The 14462-nt window shown below is 42.6% G+C and overlaps 1 protein-coding gene and 1 long non-coding RNA gene across 9 annotated transcripts in view; one reads left to right on the plus strand and one right to left on the minus strand.

The window, feature by feature from the left end:
* The window catches only part of LOC111939977 (uncharacterized), a 32431-nt gene extending 30824 nt beyond the window's left edge, over positions 1-1607 (minus strand). The window contains exon 1 of one of the 3 annotated variants that reach the window (XR_015279564.1): positions 1-1593. This is a non-coding gene — a long non-coding RNA (uncharacterized LOC111939977). The other 2 variants (XR_015279565.1, XR_002869400.2) reach the window with 2 other exon arrangements.
* SMARCE1 (SWI/SNF related BAF chromatin remodeling complex subunit E1) overlaps positions 1145-14462 on the plus strand; it is a 16011-nt gene continuing 2693 nt past the window's right edge. Inside the window, exons 1-9 of one of the 6 annotated variants that reach the window (XM_086864673.1) lie at positions 1145-1633; positions 2373-2423; positions 2930-2973; positions 5856-5960; positions 8230-8310; positions 9426-9557; positions 11073-11244; positions 12870-13042; positions 14076-14177. In XM_086864673.1, the coding sequence (XP_086720799.1) occupies positions 2417-2423; positions 2930-2973; positions 5856-5960; positions 8230-8310; positions 9426-9557; positions 11073-11244; positions 12870-13042; positions 14076-14177 (816 nt within the window). In that variant the 5' untranslated portion in view covers positions 1145-1633; positions 2373-2416. Of the gene's footprint in view, positions 1634-1653; positions 1955-2372; positions 2424-2929; positions 2974-5855; positions 5961-8229; positions 8311-9425; positions 9558-11072; positions 11245-12869; positions 13043-14075; positions 14178-14462 lie in introns of those variants that run through there. The other 5 variants (XM_023942469.2, XM_086864675.1, XM_086864674.1 and 2 more) reach the window with 5 other exon arrangements.

Below are 14462 nucleotides of genomic sequence, written 5' to 3' on the forward strand. Positions count from 1 at the left end.
CTTTTCTTTACCTTTTCCTGACCCAGTGAAGTTGGTGAACTAGTGTGATGTATTTTGCTGGCTGAGGAATCTTTTCAACTCTTGTTTTAATATCAAATTGAAGTCACAGATTATTCTGCTGCATGTCAATAAATGGCTATTGTAGGTATAGTCAGCAGAGTCTAAGCAGATGAGGGCAGAGCTCTTGTCGCTTTATTTGTTCATAAAAATAAGTTTATTTAAGCAGGAAAACACACTGGGCCAGTGGAACTGTAAGCATCAAGAAAAATGGACCCAACTTGCAGCAACCCATGTTCAGTTAGTTTTTCTTTTTTTCACCTACCTTCTATCCTTTTGGGTTAGGCAGGTATCAACCCCCTTGGCTTTCCTCAGATCCACACAAATTCTCACACATGAATGTCTAGAAATATATCTTATTGGCCACGTGAGAGCATTTCAATGCCAAACATTCAATTTCAACGTCAAACATTCAGTAACAAAATTTCAATTTCAAGTTTCACTGCCTAAGTTTTCATATTTAGTTCAGTCACTGATAATTTTCAGTGTAAAAGGCTGTAAAGCTGAATGCTGAGATCTGAAACTCTTAGTCTTCTTCACACCCTCAATCCACATGCTTCACCTTGTTTGATATTTGTGAGGGTTTTACCTGTGTGTGATTACTTTGCTGATTGCTGCAAGGAATTGTGGACAATTCCACTGCTCCCAGACTACTAGGAAATTTATAATCCCGTGAGATTCCGCAGCAGTGTTTTGAGTTCGTCAGGCTCATTTAATTGACAATTATCATGTATGATCGTATTTAATACCCGGGGTCCATCTCGCTGCCTTCCCAGCCATCCCTAACGCTATCCCTTTCCTGACCTTCTCCCAAACGCCGGCACCTTCCCGCTGCCCTCAGAGCTCATCCTGCTCCACTGAACCGCCTCTGAAAACGCTGCCATTCCAAACAGCCATTTCGGCACAGAGCAGGATCTCCCAGCACTGACGGACGGTGCACCTGACTCCATCGCTGATTTTATGGGATATTATTCGGGCTCGGACACGACCCCGCAGCATTTCCCCGTGGCCTCACGGCAGCCCAGGGGCTTCAGGGGTCGCGCGCTGGCCGTGAGGGGAAAAAGGCGCCAAACTCCCCTCAGGGGCCGCGCGCTGCCCGTGAGGGGGAAAAAGGCGCCAAAGCGCAGCGGGCACGAGGCGTCCGCAGGCCCTTCCCTGTGCGCCCGTTCTGCGCCGCAGGTTCACCACCGGCAGCCATCACTCGGGGCACGGCCACCGGGGAGGGGACGGTGCGGTGCTTGTCACAGAGGGTCTGGGGTGCCTCGGGAACCCCGCTCACACGCCGCGGGACAGCGCCTCCCTGCCGCTAATGGCGGGCGGGGCCGCCCCTCGCGCGGAACTCGGGTTGCATCCCGCAGATTCGCAACGGCCTCTGGAGTCGCCGCCGTCCCGGAGGGTGCGGGGTCGGCCCTGGCCCCTCGGTGGGGCGCGGGGCAGCCGAACAGGCCCCCCATAGCGATCAGGGAGGCATCGGCGGGCCGGGGCCGGTGTGTCGAAAGTGCGGAGCGCAGTGCGCAGGCGCCGTCGCCGCCGCCCCGGCCCGTGGGAACAAAGGGAGCGCGGCCGCGCCGAGCGGGTGAGTGCCGGGGGCCCGGCGGGGCTGAGCGGGGGGTTCGGGACGGCCCCGGTCCCTCTCCGGCAGCGCTGCGGGGCTCAGGAGGGCCCTTGGGCCCGGGGAGGGGGCGCTAGGGCCGAGGGACCCCCGCCGGTGGCCGCCTTGGGCCCGCTCAGGCTTTGCCCGGTCTCCCCGAGCCCGCCCCGTGTGCGAGCCCGGAGCACGTCGTTAATAGGGATTCTGAAGGAGGTTGCAGCTGCTGTGGCGTTATTTGAAGAGAAGGACCGAAGAAACGCTTTTTTACAGCGCTCTTTGACGCACTTCTGGGTATTTTGCTAAAAGGTTAAGCATTGCCTGTCAGACCGCAGCTGCCGGGCTCGGTGATTGTTCTATGTTCCCTGTAAAGGAAATACATAATTTGGTCATTTATGTGTTAATACCAGATTTCTGAAAAAGTGAGTGTAAAATAATGAGGTGTGTTCTCTTTATTCCTTAAGAGACAAAATATATTTATTTAGTCCCTTTAATATGAAAGTGATCTAAACCTCTCTCTTAAATAGCTCTTGCACAGCTATTTAAGGCCAGATTCCTTGTAAAGTCAATTTTTCAAAGGGATAACACCTTGGTTTCTGACTTTCTTTCTGTATTCCAAAATTGACAAACTTTGATAATCACTGATACCGATAACAATCGAAGCTTCAAAGATCTGGCGGGGGGAAAGGTACAACACTTATTAGCGTGATCTTCTTTTGTCTTGCAGAAGTACAAATATAATGTCAGGTGGCTGAAAATTTGACTATCAAAATGTCAAGTAAGTTTCTTTAAAAGATTTTTCTTTCTTTAACTTGGTGTTTTAAAGATCTGGTTCTGCAGAACCTGTTTCTGAGATGATGCCATTATTCCTGGCATTAAAAGAAATTAGCGAGTGTAGTGACTAAACTCTTGGCCTTAAATCCTGCTGTGGCTGATTCCTGGCATATTGTTTTTGTAGGAAATCCAGATATCACAGCTTCTAAATCCTGTTGGACTGCATTTTTGCTTTCCCTCCATGTAATTGGTGTATATATAAATGAATTTCATATTCTGCAGTCTTGTGCTTGAATAAAAGGCTGGGACTAGAGCAATGTGCGGGGTTCAGTTTTTCATTTCTTTTTCTTGTGTTGCTTTTTGCTGTTCAGTGGCAAAACGCAAAGTCTTTCAGAGTAGAATTTGCTTGTTTTTGTACATTCCTTTAAAAATGTTGGCCACAGCAGATGCCTTAAAAATTCGTTCAGATTTTCAAGAAAAAAAAATGTGCTTACATTTCTATCTTAACAGAAAGGCCATCCTATGCCCCACCTCCCACCCCAGCTCCTGCAACCGTAAGTATAGTGATTTTTCTCATTAACACAGACCCTTTAGTAACTTCCCAGAACAATAATTACAGAGTTGCATCATCTTCCTGTATGGGAAACACAGTATTAGTGTGATATGCATTGTTTAAATTAGTATTTTTTTTTTTGAGAAGTTTGGGAAAGAGAAGCTGAATAAATTGGTTTGCCTTTAAGGCTGGATCTTGCAGACACTGAATTTTCTGTGAGCAGTCTCTTGTTTCAAATGACTCACAGTAGGTTGCAGCAGAACTGGAATGGTTAAGAATCAACTGATATATTTGATTGTAAAACATCCTACTCAACCTGTGCCCAAATCATGGGCAGACAGTGCGTTTTCCACATTTCAGTTGTACTGAGCTGCTTTTTAGTGGAATGCAGGATTATGAAACATCCTGTTATATCAGGTCAGAATAATGAAACACTCCTGATGCCAGTCTTGCATTCCTTGAAATCACTGGTATTTTGGAGTCTAGGGCATGGGAAGTATTTTACTTTCTAGTAAAGTGGTGTGGCCTGACACTGAGGAAATCATAAACAGGAGCTTTGAATCCTGTCAGGTGACATTCCTGGATGTGCAAAGGTGCTGCAGTACCAGTGTGCTGTGGGAAGTAACTGTGTGAAAGTAAATGCACATCCTTGGTCACATTTGCGAATAGTTTGGGTTCTAGAACAAATCCTTTGTACAGAAGATTGAGAAAAGATGCTATGGTGAATTTTTTTTTACCAAAGTGAATTGGAAAACTGTTCCCAGTAGTGTGTCCTTGATCTCTGCAGGAGGGGAATTAGAAGGAATGCGATCTTCGAATTTATTGTGCCATACTTTACAGGAAGAGGCTTGAAAATTATATAATGCATAAATACAAGTTATGTTTTTATAAGTTTACATAAATAAAACTTGATTTGCATAGTTTTCTCAGAGTTTTCATTTTGCACACAGCGAAATAGGTCTGTGGCAGTGTTAGAAGGAACATGATGGATCCACTCTGACCGCTGGATTCCTGCATCGAGAGCTGTGCACACACACATGATTCTTTTGGGTTGTAGCATGAATACAAATGTTGAATGGTTCATGTTGATGTGGTACAGTCCTTCAGAAGGATACATGAAGCACATGTCAGAACTGCAACCAGTGACATGCATTGCCTGTCTTACAAGCATCTTTTATTCTGTATTATATTTTATACAGTCCTTCACGTGATGGCCTGTGCTCTGTTAATTCAAGTCACAAAGTAGCTAAATAACCTTGCTTGTTCTTCCACAGCCAGTTCCAGGTGCTGCAGTCAACAAAATCCCAGTAATACTCAAAACTGCAGTACTGTACCTGAAATAAAAATTCTCCATGTGATGCAAGGTAGTTCCTGGTAACATTTAAATCCTGTCTTGCAGAAATAAAGAATTAAGCAGATGGAGATTGCAATTGTCATCTGGTTTTATTGAAGAGGTGTAGTTCAACATATTCAAAACCTGTTGTTATGGTAATACAAAAAACTGTAGTAAAACGGTGCCTTATGAAGTAGTGAATGTGTATGTCGTGAGCCCAGGCATACAGATGAGCACATCAGCTGCTGTGACTGAGTTCAAAAGCTTGGCAATAAAATCTCTATTGAACACTGACTGTTAAAGGATAATTTTCCTCTGCACTTGTGTGTTGAGAAATACACTTCTGCAGTATGTCTGCATTGACCTGAAACCTTCCTAGTTACTGTAGTCAGCTCCTAGGACGCTTCTGTTCTGTGTTTGTGCGTGTCATACTTCGGTTCTTAGAGTCCTGAACCCATCTGTAATTTTTATAACTGTAATCTGGAAGAGGTACAATCAGCAAATCGCTGTGGAAGACTTCTTGGAATGTTTATAGGGCTGCTGGAGAGTGGGACACTGTGGGAATGACATTTAAATGTCCAGAAAAACTCTAGACTCTGGTGAATCCTAATGGAATCATAGAACCACCACAGTCAGGACTTAATCGCTATTACCATTAAATAGCTGATCTATTTTTGTAACACAATCTGATTGGGAAAGGGGGGAATAATGGAAAAAAATTAAATTTATTTGAGGAGGGTAATACAGAGAACCTGGTGAAACTTGAATGTCTATTGCTAAATGAGAGGGAATGTAAAGAAACGATTTATTTTTTTTTTCTGCATGACTGAGGTGAGAACAAAACAATCTACTTCCATGAATGAATGACGATGTATTGATTAACTTCTGAATTGTCTTGGATTTGGTGATGTGTTCAGACTAGTTTAAAGTTTTTAATTTATAGGTCTTACTGCAGATGTAGAGTTCCTCAGCTCTGTCAGTGTACAGCCTGCCTTATAACAGAGGGATGTCCATGGGAATTGTCTTCAGCCACTGGCAGTGGAGCACAAATGGTGCTTTGAGAGATTTCCCCCCCTAACCCACTTGTTGGGAAGGCAGAATTCTGGAAAGAAAAGTAGGCAGGGATTTTTCAATAAATGTGGGTACTGGGGATTTCTGCCCCATCACTGGGTGCTGTGTTATCCTTTAACTTTCACCTTTGGGAGACAAGAATCTTCTGAATTCCTTGGTGGCTTATGTTGGAAAACTTCATTAGCCATGAGTTGAATTTACAGAATATCTGTTTAAATGAGTTACACAGTTAATAGAACTAAAATCAACAATTTCAGACAGAAATCTGTAGTGACACATTTGTTTAAAAGTCCTGTTTCCTTACTAGGTTTATACTGAAGTAAGCTGTGTGTGTTGGGAAGACACCAACTGCTACACCTCATTGCTTGTTTGAATTCTGGTTGCTTTTGCATGCCATATTGCAGTTCATTTTCATTTCTGTGTTTTCCTCGTTTGAGCTCATTTCTCATTCGTGTTTTTGTCTCATTTGTTTCCATCAGCAAATGCCCAGCACCCCAGGGTTTGTGGGATACAATCCATACAGCCATCTGGCCTACAACAACTACAGGCTGGGAGGGAACCCGGGCACCAACAGCCGGGTCACGGTAGGAGAATCAACTATTACATCCTCCGGCAAACACCAGGAACTGACCAGAAATGGCTTTAGGGTTAGGTTCTTCGGAGTCTTGGCTGCTGCCACTTCTTTATAAAAAAAAAAAAACAAAACCAACTTCTCATTCTTATTTCTTACCTTCTCCCCCCTTCCCTTTCACTCTGAAACCTTTTGCAGGAAAATGGGATTTTACTCAGCAGGGAAAACTGGTAATGGTATATGATGCAGACATCCAAAAAGACAGAGTGTGTGGTCTTCAGTAACCACTGCATGCATAGGAAAAGGTTCTGTAGCTTGGTATGAATTTTTGGAGGGAGGGAACTGCTTTTTTTGGTACAAAAATAAGGAAGAACATTTTGCAAGCTGGAGATCATTGATAGTAGTTGCATCATCCTGTTAAGCCATGTGAGAGGTACAGGCCTTTATTTTTCTTTCTAGTCTTAGTCTGATAATAACTGCACAGTCCCAAGTTCAGTCATTATTTTTTCAACAAAAGCGTGATGTTGATAATAAAATAGAATCCTTTCAGCTCATATATGTGTCAGTGTGTGGGAAATGGATGTTACATTCATTTTTCATTGGGTAAACGGTGAGATGGAGACAAGTGATGAGGGAGGTGACAGCTTCTTTCAAACATGAATCAAGTCCTAGCATTGTATGCAGTTGGGAAACAAAAATAGACAGTGGAAATGTAACACTTTTATACCACAGCAGAAAGAGAGTAAATCCCTGATATTTTCTTAAATATCTCACAACTTTAGAGTTTTTCCACGTAGAACTTTGTACCTCAAAACTTCTTATCAGTTTGGAAGGTGATACGAAGATTTCTCAAGGATCAAATACATGGTGCTTTTAAAGAAGTATACTCTTTCTATGCCTTTCATATAAACCTTCTTTCAAACTTCTTATATGAAGTTCATCCAATTTGTTAAAGCATTTACAGAAAGGACCTTCCCCTACAAGGTGGAATTGACTGTCCAAATGGATACTTTCCTTATACAAGACTAAGTCAGGTTTTGTCTGAGAACTTCCATTGTTTCTGTATGTCACAAGCATACACAGCCTGCTCTGCCATGCATATCCCAGTATATGGATGGTGTCTTTAAATCCCTCTTAATTTAAAAGCATTAAACAGTTTCCGTTAATGTTTTTCCAACCCATTTGTATGTGTATCTATGTATACATTTTGGTAATGCATATACCTCATGCACATTATTTATACACAGTTCTGTATGCATTGTTCATAGAGCTCCATAAATTCAGCAAACAAAAAATAAAAAAATAAATTTTTAAAAAAAAACAACAAAACACCTGTCAGGAGGAAAACAGAGTATTGAATGTGAGCCTTCTGGGCTACACCCAAGTATTGATCTACAGGCCACAGCCCTGAAAGATCTTGAGCCTGCTTTATATTTTCATGTAAATACTCCCACTTAATAGAACTGCTGAATATGTGGAAGTGCTGGAAGAGTGGAGGGTTTCAGACCCTGCAGTTGACAGGGGCTGTGATGTCACTGCACTGTTTTAGGTGTTCTGTGGGTTTAGGGGATGCAAGGGGACCCAGCAGCAGCATTAAAGCTCAGTGGCCTTTTGTGTGGTGCCAGCACTGTGTCTGGCAACATAAAGCCAAAGAAAGACAGAGCACAGGAACATGTTCCAGGCTAATTGGGACAATTCATTACAGCTTGGCTACAAGTAGAGCACATATTTACCTTTTAGCTGCATAGGGTTGTTTTCTTTTTGTGAAGCGTCTGTTAATGGGCTCCAAATTACCACTGACAAATTTTGCAGAAAAATAATTGCTAGAATTATTTGATAATGTCTCTAACTTAATGTTTTTAAACTTTTTTCGTATCTTTTTTCACCTGTACAGTAGCCACATTAAATTTCTCAAAACAGATAAAATAAGTTATTTACCAGAAGTGAGAAAAAATAACCTGCTGGGATTAGTGTTTCCATGTCAGTTCCTATCTGCATAGTTCAGTTTTAAGAACATGGAGCCCTTTTGAGGATTTGTCTAGTTACTGCTCTGTAAACTTAGAGAGAAAAGAACAAATTTACATTGGAAAATTATTCCTGTGAGGAATAGCTCTAGCTAGTGCTTGTTCCTTTACAGACTGGGCATTTTTTTTGGGTCATGTTGCTTGCTTCTCTTGGTGGGGGTGTGTGAATGCACAAGAATGAGTGTTTTCCAAAACTAGTGCGTGTAGAAACTATTCAGCGACCCCATTAACGAATGGATTTATCCGGTTCTTTTATAGGCTTCCTCTGGTATTACCATTCCAAAGCCCCCCAAACCCCCAGACAAGCCCCTGATGCCCTACATGAGGTACAGCCGGAAGGTGGGTATTACAGTGTCCATCAGTAATAAAGTCAGTGTTCGTTTGTGCTAACAATTAATTGCTATGATCTTAGTTTCAGCTTCTAAACGTTGACTCCTAACAGCCTGCGCTCTCTTAAGGGGATGTAAAGTACAGAGTCTGCCCTGCAGAACAAAGGCAGCAGTAGTCTGGTCACACAGTTGCCAATTTCTGGGGGGAAAATTGCTAAAATGCTAATTCCTACCACTGTCTGCTGACAAGGATCCACCCCGCCACATTCAGAAGTTCCTGTGACTTACTGACAGAACTTTTTTATATAAAGGAAGTATTCCTTGCGTTTTCTGGGCTTTGTGCAGTGCTGTAGCTGGACTGAAGAGTAGCAATGAGTGGACTTTGCATGTTCTCCTTCACCACCCTAGCCCGTGGCAACGTTTGCTTCGCTATTCTGAACTGTTTGACAGAAAGTAGGAGAGAGACTCTTGTGGAGTCTGGAATCTGATGGGGCATGGGGAGGGCATGGCAGCCTGGCTGAAGCGGGTGAGCCAGAAGGAATTTCTTCCACTTCTGGTAAAGTATCTTTACCAGCATGTCTGTCTTAGGCCAAAAAACATCAACACACACACAAAAAAAAAAAAAAAAAAAAAAAAAAAAAGTCAAGTGGCGCAGCAAGAAATTACACTGGCAGCTCTCCTTTTTTTTTCCCTATAAAGTTAGAAACCTTTTTGGTGGAGTCAGAACTTGTTGGAACTCAGATTGATCAGCAAGACTGAAATATTGTGAAATGTTACATTCTGATCTGAAAAGCTCAGTCTCTGTCATAATCTACTGCTGGATGTGTTTACTCAGTAGCATTTTTTTCCCCGAGATGCAGCGATGTTCATTTAAGAAGAGAATTGAGAGGGTTAAAGGCAATATTCCCATGAGACCAAAGCCACTCAGCAATTACGTGGTTCAGTAGCTGGCTTCCTACTGACTTCCTGCCCCAGAAAATAATCCAGATAGTTTAGCCAGACTCATTCCTAACTTTATCCTGTTTTTCATGGTGATTCCAGAAAGAACACTGAGATGACAATATAAAATGTTTAATTTGGAAGTATTTAGATATCATTAGTAAAGCTCCAGCTGTTTCTGTTAAGGTCTGGGACCAAGTGAAGGCGTCCAATCCTGATTTGAAGTTATGGGAAATTGGCAAGATTATTGGAGGAATGTGGCGAGATCTCACTGATGAAGAGAAGCAAGAGTATTTGAATGAATATGAAGCTGAAAAGGTAAATGGAAGAAATCTGGGATGTTTATTACAGCTGATTCTTCTAGGAACTGGTCTGAGAAGAAAAATTCATCCTCCCCATGCAGGGGTGTTTGAGGCATTCACGAGAGCCCTGTATGTAACTTAAATGGAAGTTTGTCCTGACACGTCTCTTAGATTTTTTTAAATAACTGTGCATCAACTGTGACTGGTCAGTTTTTAGACCTAATTCAAAATGAAGTATTTATAATTGAGTGTCGATTTTAACTGTTTAATGAATGGATTTGATTGTACAACATCAGTATTGAAAAGATTGTCTCAACACCAAAATCCTCTTTCAAAACTGGTGCTCTGCAACTACTGCTGTTGTCATGAACATGTTCCTAAGAGACTTCCAGTCACGTGGGGTTTGGTTTTCCTGGTGGAACTCCATGCTGTGGCATTAGTGTTTTGTTTCTTAATAGAAAATGATACCACTCGTAGGGTTTTCTTGTGCTTTTGTTTTGGTTTTATTGATCTTAATGACCAGAGATGACAGCTGCCTCGTGTCTAGGTTGGTAAGTGTTGAGCACCTGTACGAGACTGTTCTTGTGATTCTCAGGTACAAAGGGGGAATTTTCCAGCTGATGTGTTGTGCTTACACCTGGCAGGCACCTGAGGCTCTGGCTACCTGGTCAAATCTCAGCTGGTTCTATTCCAAGGCAGTAGAGAAGTACTGCAAAGCTTGGTGCTCTTAGCTGAGAAAAAAGAATCCAGGAATTCTATTTTTACCTTGGTAATGATGTTTAGATTGTAAGCTCCTTGGGGCAGGGGCCAGCTGGTTTCTGTTTGTGCAGTGCCAAGGCAGAAGGATTCTGGTCCTGATCATAAACAAACATTTTAGGTACCTTTAACAATATCAGAGTTTATATCCATTTTTTCATTGGAAATAGCTCAAATCACTGTATAAAATCTTGAAAGTGAGATTAAAGAAAGCAATTCAAAGGGAAAAGGTATTTCAAAGAAAATGAAAATAGTGTTGCTGTCCTGCTGCCAGGAGGAGACAGGAGCCTGGCTGCAGCTTTCTGTGTCATCCCAGAGCAGGGATGGGTCAAAGAATGGACAAATCTTAAGTGATTTTGAAAAGTGGTTCGTGACATGCTGGCATAAGGAAGGAGAAGAAATCAGAATCACAGATTTAGTTAGAACTTCAGAGAATTACCAAGAATATTCTGTGTTTGCTATTTTCATCTTACCAGAACTTGATCCTAAATGTTCTGAGGTGTTTGATTTTGAAACCTCAGAAAACAAAGCTATCTTAAGACCTCCAGGTAGTAAAACTGAAAAGGACCTAAAAACCAGCTGTGTTTTTAAAACACAAACGACTATAGAGGAAGTTCTAATTTTTAAAAAAGAAAGACTGAGAGAATCTGGTCATTTGTATCTCAGCCAGATTCAGCTTTGCCAGTGTAACCACACTGTGAGTTACACAGAGCGCAGTTGTGGCAAGGTGGGAATCACCCAGTGGTGCAATCAAACTGTGTTGGTCACTTTTCAGATCGAGTACAACGAGTCCATGAAGGCCTACCACAACTCCCCTGCCTACCTGGCCTACATCAACGCCAAGAGCCGCGCCGAGGCAGCGCTGGAAGAGGAGAGCCGGCAGCGCCAGTCGCGCATGGAGAAGGGGGAGCCCTACATGAGCATCCAGCCCGCGGAGGATCCCGATGGTAAGGAGCTTGTGTGCACTCCCAGTGGGATGTTCTCATGGCAGGACAGGCCTTGGAGATACAGAAAACCACCCATGTGCACCTTCCGCAGCGCTTCACGTGGCTTTGTTTCTGCTTTGGTGCTTTAATGCTGATTTTCATTACCACATTTTATTCCATACAGCTGACTTTGTTCCCAAAAGTAAGGTGGCACCCGTGGCAAAAGTTATTCCAACCCTTCTTAATTAAGTGTGAAGTAATGCTTAATAGTTCAAACCAAATCAGTCTGCTTATGGTTCCGTAATGGCTTTAGCACATGCTTTAGAAAAGGCTGAGATGCCTGATTTAATCTGGCTTGGATGGAATGTTGTGCTTTATTACCAGAAGCACATAAATTTGACAGGCAGAGTTCTGGTGTGATTAAGAGCACCTGAACTTTGAATGTGTTCAACAACTGTCATTTGAGATTGTTTGGGTATTGAGGTGCCTTTGCTGCTGACAAGTTGATGAGAAAATTCTGAAAGTTTATTTGACTGCAAGGAAATGCACCCCACCCAGTGGGAAAAGTCAGCCTCACACACCTCATGGCTGCTTTTAAATTCATCACCAAATACTTGTTGAAACCTGAGGGTGAAAAATGTACTCAGTTACACCCTTTTTTTTCCTTCCCCCTTGTAAAAGCACACCCTTGAGATAAAGCTCATGGCAAACAGCACTTTCCCCCGTGTGAGGTAATTGCAACATATATGTAAATACATTTCATGCTGGAATAGCTGGAACCTGGGGACTTGAGATTCTGTTCTGTGCTACCTGAGCAAAGTAGGCTGGGGCAGAACCAACTGTTACCTCTTTCTTGCTTTGTTTAATCAGATAACTCAATGAGATACAATATAACAATTTGAAATAAACTTCCATTTAACTAGTTCTCTTCTTTGCTAGTATCCCCTGGCATGGTGTTCAGCTTCTTAAGATTTCTGTGAATAATTGGGATAGTCATCTCCAGTAGGAATACTTAATGTAAAACAAATTAGGTTTCTGGACTTTTATACACGGCATTGTTCTGGGAAATAATTCATACTTATTGTTTAACTAGTTTCTCTTTAGAGAAAGTGCACTTACTAATAAATAATCGAATACTCTTAATACATGACTGTGAATTTTTGGTGATGAGTAAATGTGTCTCACTGCTTCATGCTTTCAGCCCTCTGTGTTTTAAAAAATAAGTGTTTTTGATCTGTGCTGCAAAGGTTATTTATAGATGAATGACTATCCTGCTGGCATTTTATTCTGGAAACATGATTAATCAGGAATGGGTCTTTTATTTGGTGTATTAATAGTCCTCTTACTGTGGAAATGTGGAAAGCAACAGAGTGAATAACTAGGTCAGTCCCAATTTCAGCTGTGGGAAATGCATGTGAAATCAGCCATTAGAGCTGTGCCAGGTAAATGCTGCCCTGGCCACACTTTGTCTCCTCTCGTGATTCTCTGATGCTCTGTCTGTGTTACTGTGAACTTTGTGACATGAGAACTACTGGTGTTAGGGCTCCTATTTTGTTTTCTGTGAGTGCTAGTGTGGGTACAGCATCATTAGACTTGGCTGTCATTTTGTGGAATCAAAGCAGTTCCCCCTCGAACTCCTGTTGCAGATTACGACGATGGGTTCTCCATGAAGCACACGGCCACGGCTCGGTTCCAGAGGAACCACCGGCTCATCAGCGAGATCCTGAGCGAGAGCGTGGTGCCCGACGTCCGCTCCGTGGTCACCACAGCCAGAATGCAAGTCCTGAAACGCCAGGTTCAGTCTTTAATGGTTCATCAGGTAAAAAGAAAGGATGCGGATGCGGTTAAAACGTGGTGGGGTTGGGCTGGACTCCAAGTCTTGGATCATTTGATCACCTACATGATTGTTCTTGCTGGGTGTCAATGTTCTGTGTGCTCCAGGAGATAATCCCTAGGATTTCTTGGGAGCTGCAGAACGTGAGACTTCACCTTCTGTGCTGTTTTGTTCTGGAGGATCATGTTTAACTGTATTTTGTTCTTTGGGATATCCTAAGTGTTAGTTGCATAGTTCTTCATTATTACACACAACCCTCTGTATGCAGTGTAAAAGTCTGCTGGTTAGTAAGTACTGGTAGGGTTGTGATCTTGGATACCTGGTAAGTCATCTTGTTTGTAATGATTCTGGTTTTTTGCAGTGAATTGTCCCTATTCTAACATTTTCCATTGAAAGTTAAATTTATACAAAATATATGGTGAAGCCACACCTGCCTGTTTCACCCAGCTTTGGGCACATGCATGTGCTTTTCCAAGCACTCATGTTACCAAAAGAACCCTTTCAGCATGATCAGTGTGTGTGTGAGCGAAGTGAGACCAGAATTAGGTAGAGATTTGTTGGAGTTTTTTTTTAATCACAGAAGATTTGGAGGGTGGAGGGGGTGGTTGTCCTTCTTTCCTGTGAACAGTGGTCTTTCTGTGGTAGAGAATATAATTGATGTGAAGGGTGTGTCTCTACCTGTGAGCTGTGTATATACAGACCTGTGGGATAGGTATACACAGACCTGGGGGTGCAGAATAGGAAAGAAAATGTGCAGATTTGATGCTGGAAGCTTCACCTCAGGTACACAGTGTTTCATTTACAATGTGCTCAAACTGCTGCACAGACCCATGTACTGTTCCTACTTTTCAGTATGAACTTCTGAGTTAGTGGGTATCAGAGGCAGGCAAAAGGATGTTTACGTATTAGACCAATATTTAAAAATAAACCCATATGAAAATTGGTATGTGTAGCTGTAGCTTTGCCCAGTTTTTAGGTGACTGCACAGTGAGGTTCTTGCTTTTCCTTTCACTTCCAGCGTAAGCTTGAAGCTGAGCTGCTGCAAATTGAGGAGCGTCACCAGGAAAAGAAGAGGAAGTTTTTGGAAAGCACAGAATCTTTCAACAACGAGCTTAAAAGGGTACAACTCATTTTTCTCACTCTGAGGAAGCTGCTGGTTCCACAGTGGTATAAGTGCTTCAGTTCTCTGTTCAGTTCTGAGCAATTGCCCAGCTGCTGGGGCAGTGCCCTGGTGTGGGTGGTACAAAATACAGGATGTTTTCCTCCTTCAGTGACCTTTAGGGGACATTGGGCCAGTACAGTTTAGAAGTGCTACCAGGCTGGGCTGGGTGAATTCACTCAGAGTAGTTGGAGGAAGGTGGCCTGAAGCCACTGTGGAGGGCACACTGCTCTCCTTGGCTGCATT

The sequence above is a fragment of the Cyanistes caeruleus genome, chromosome 27 (assembly GCF_971803275.1).
Source record: "Cyanistes caeruleus chromosome 27, bCyaCae1.hap1.1, whole genome shotgun sequence".
Taxonomy (NCBI): Eukaryota; Metazoa; Chordata; class Aves; order Passeriformes; family Paridae; genus Cyanistes; species Cyanistes caeruleus.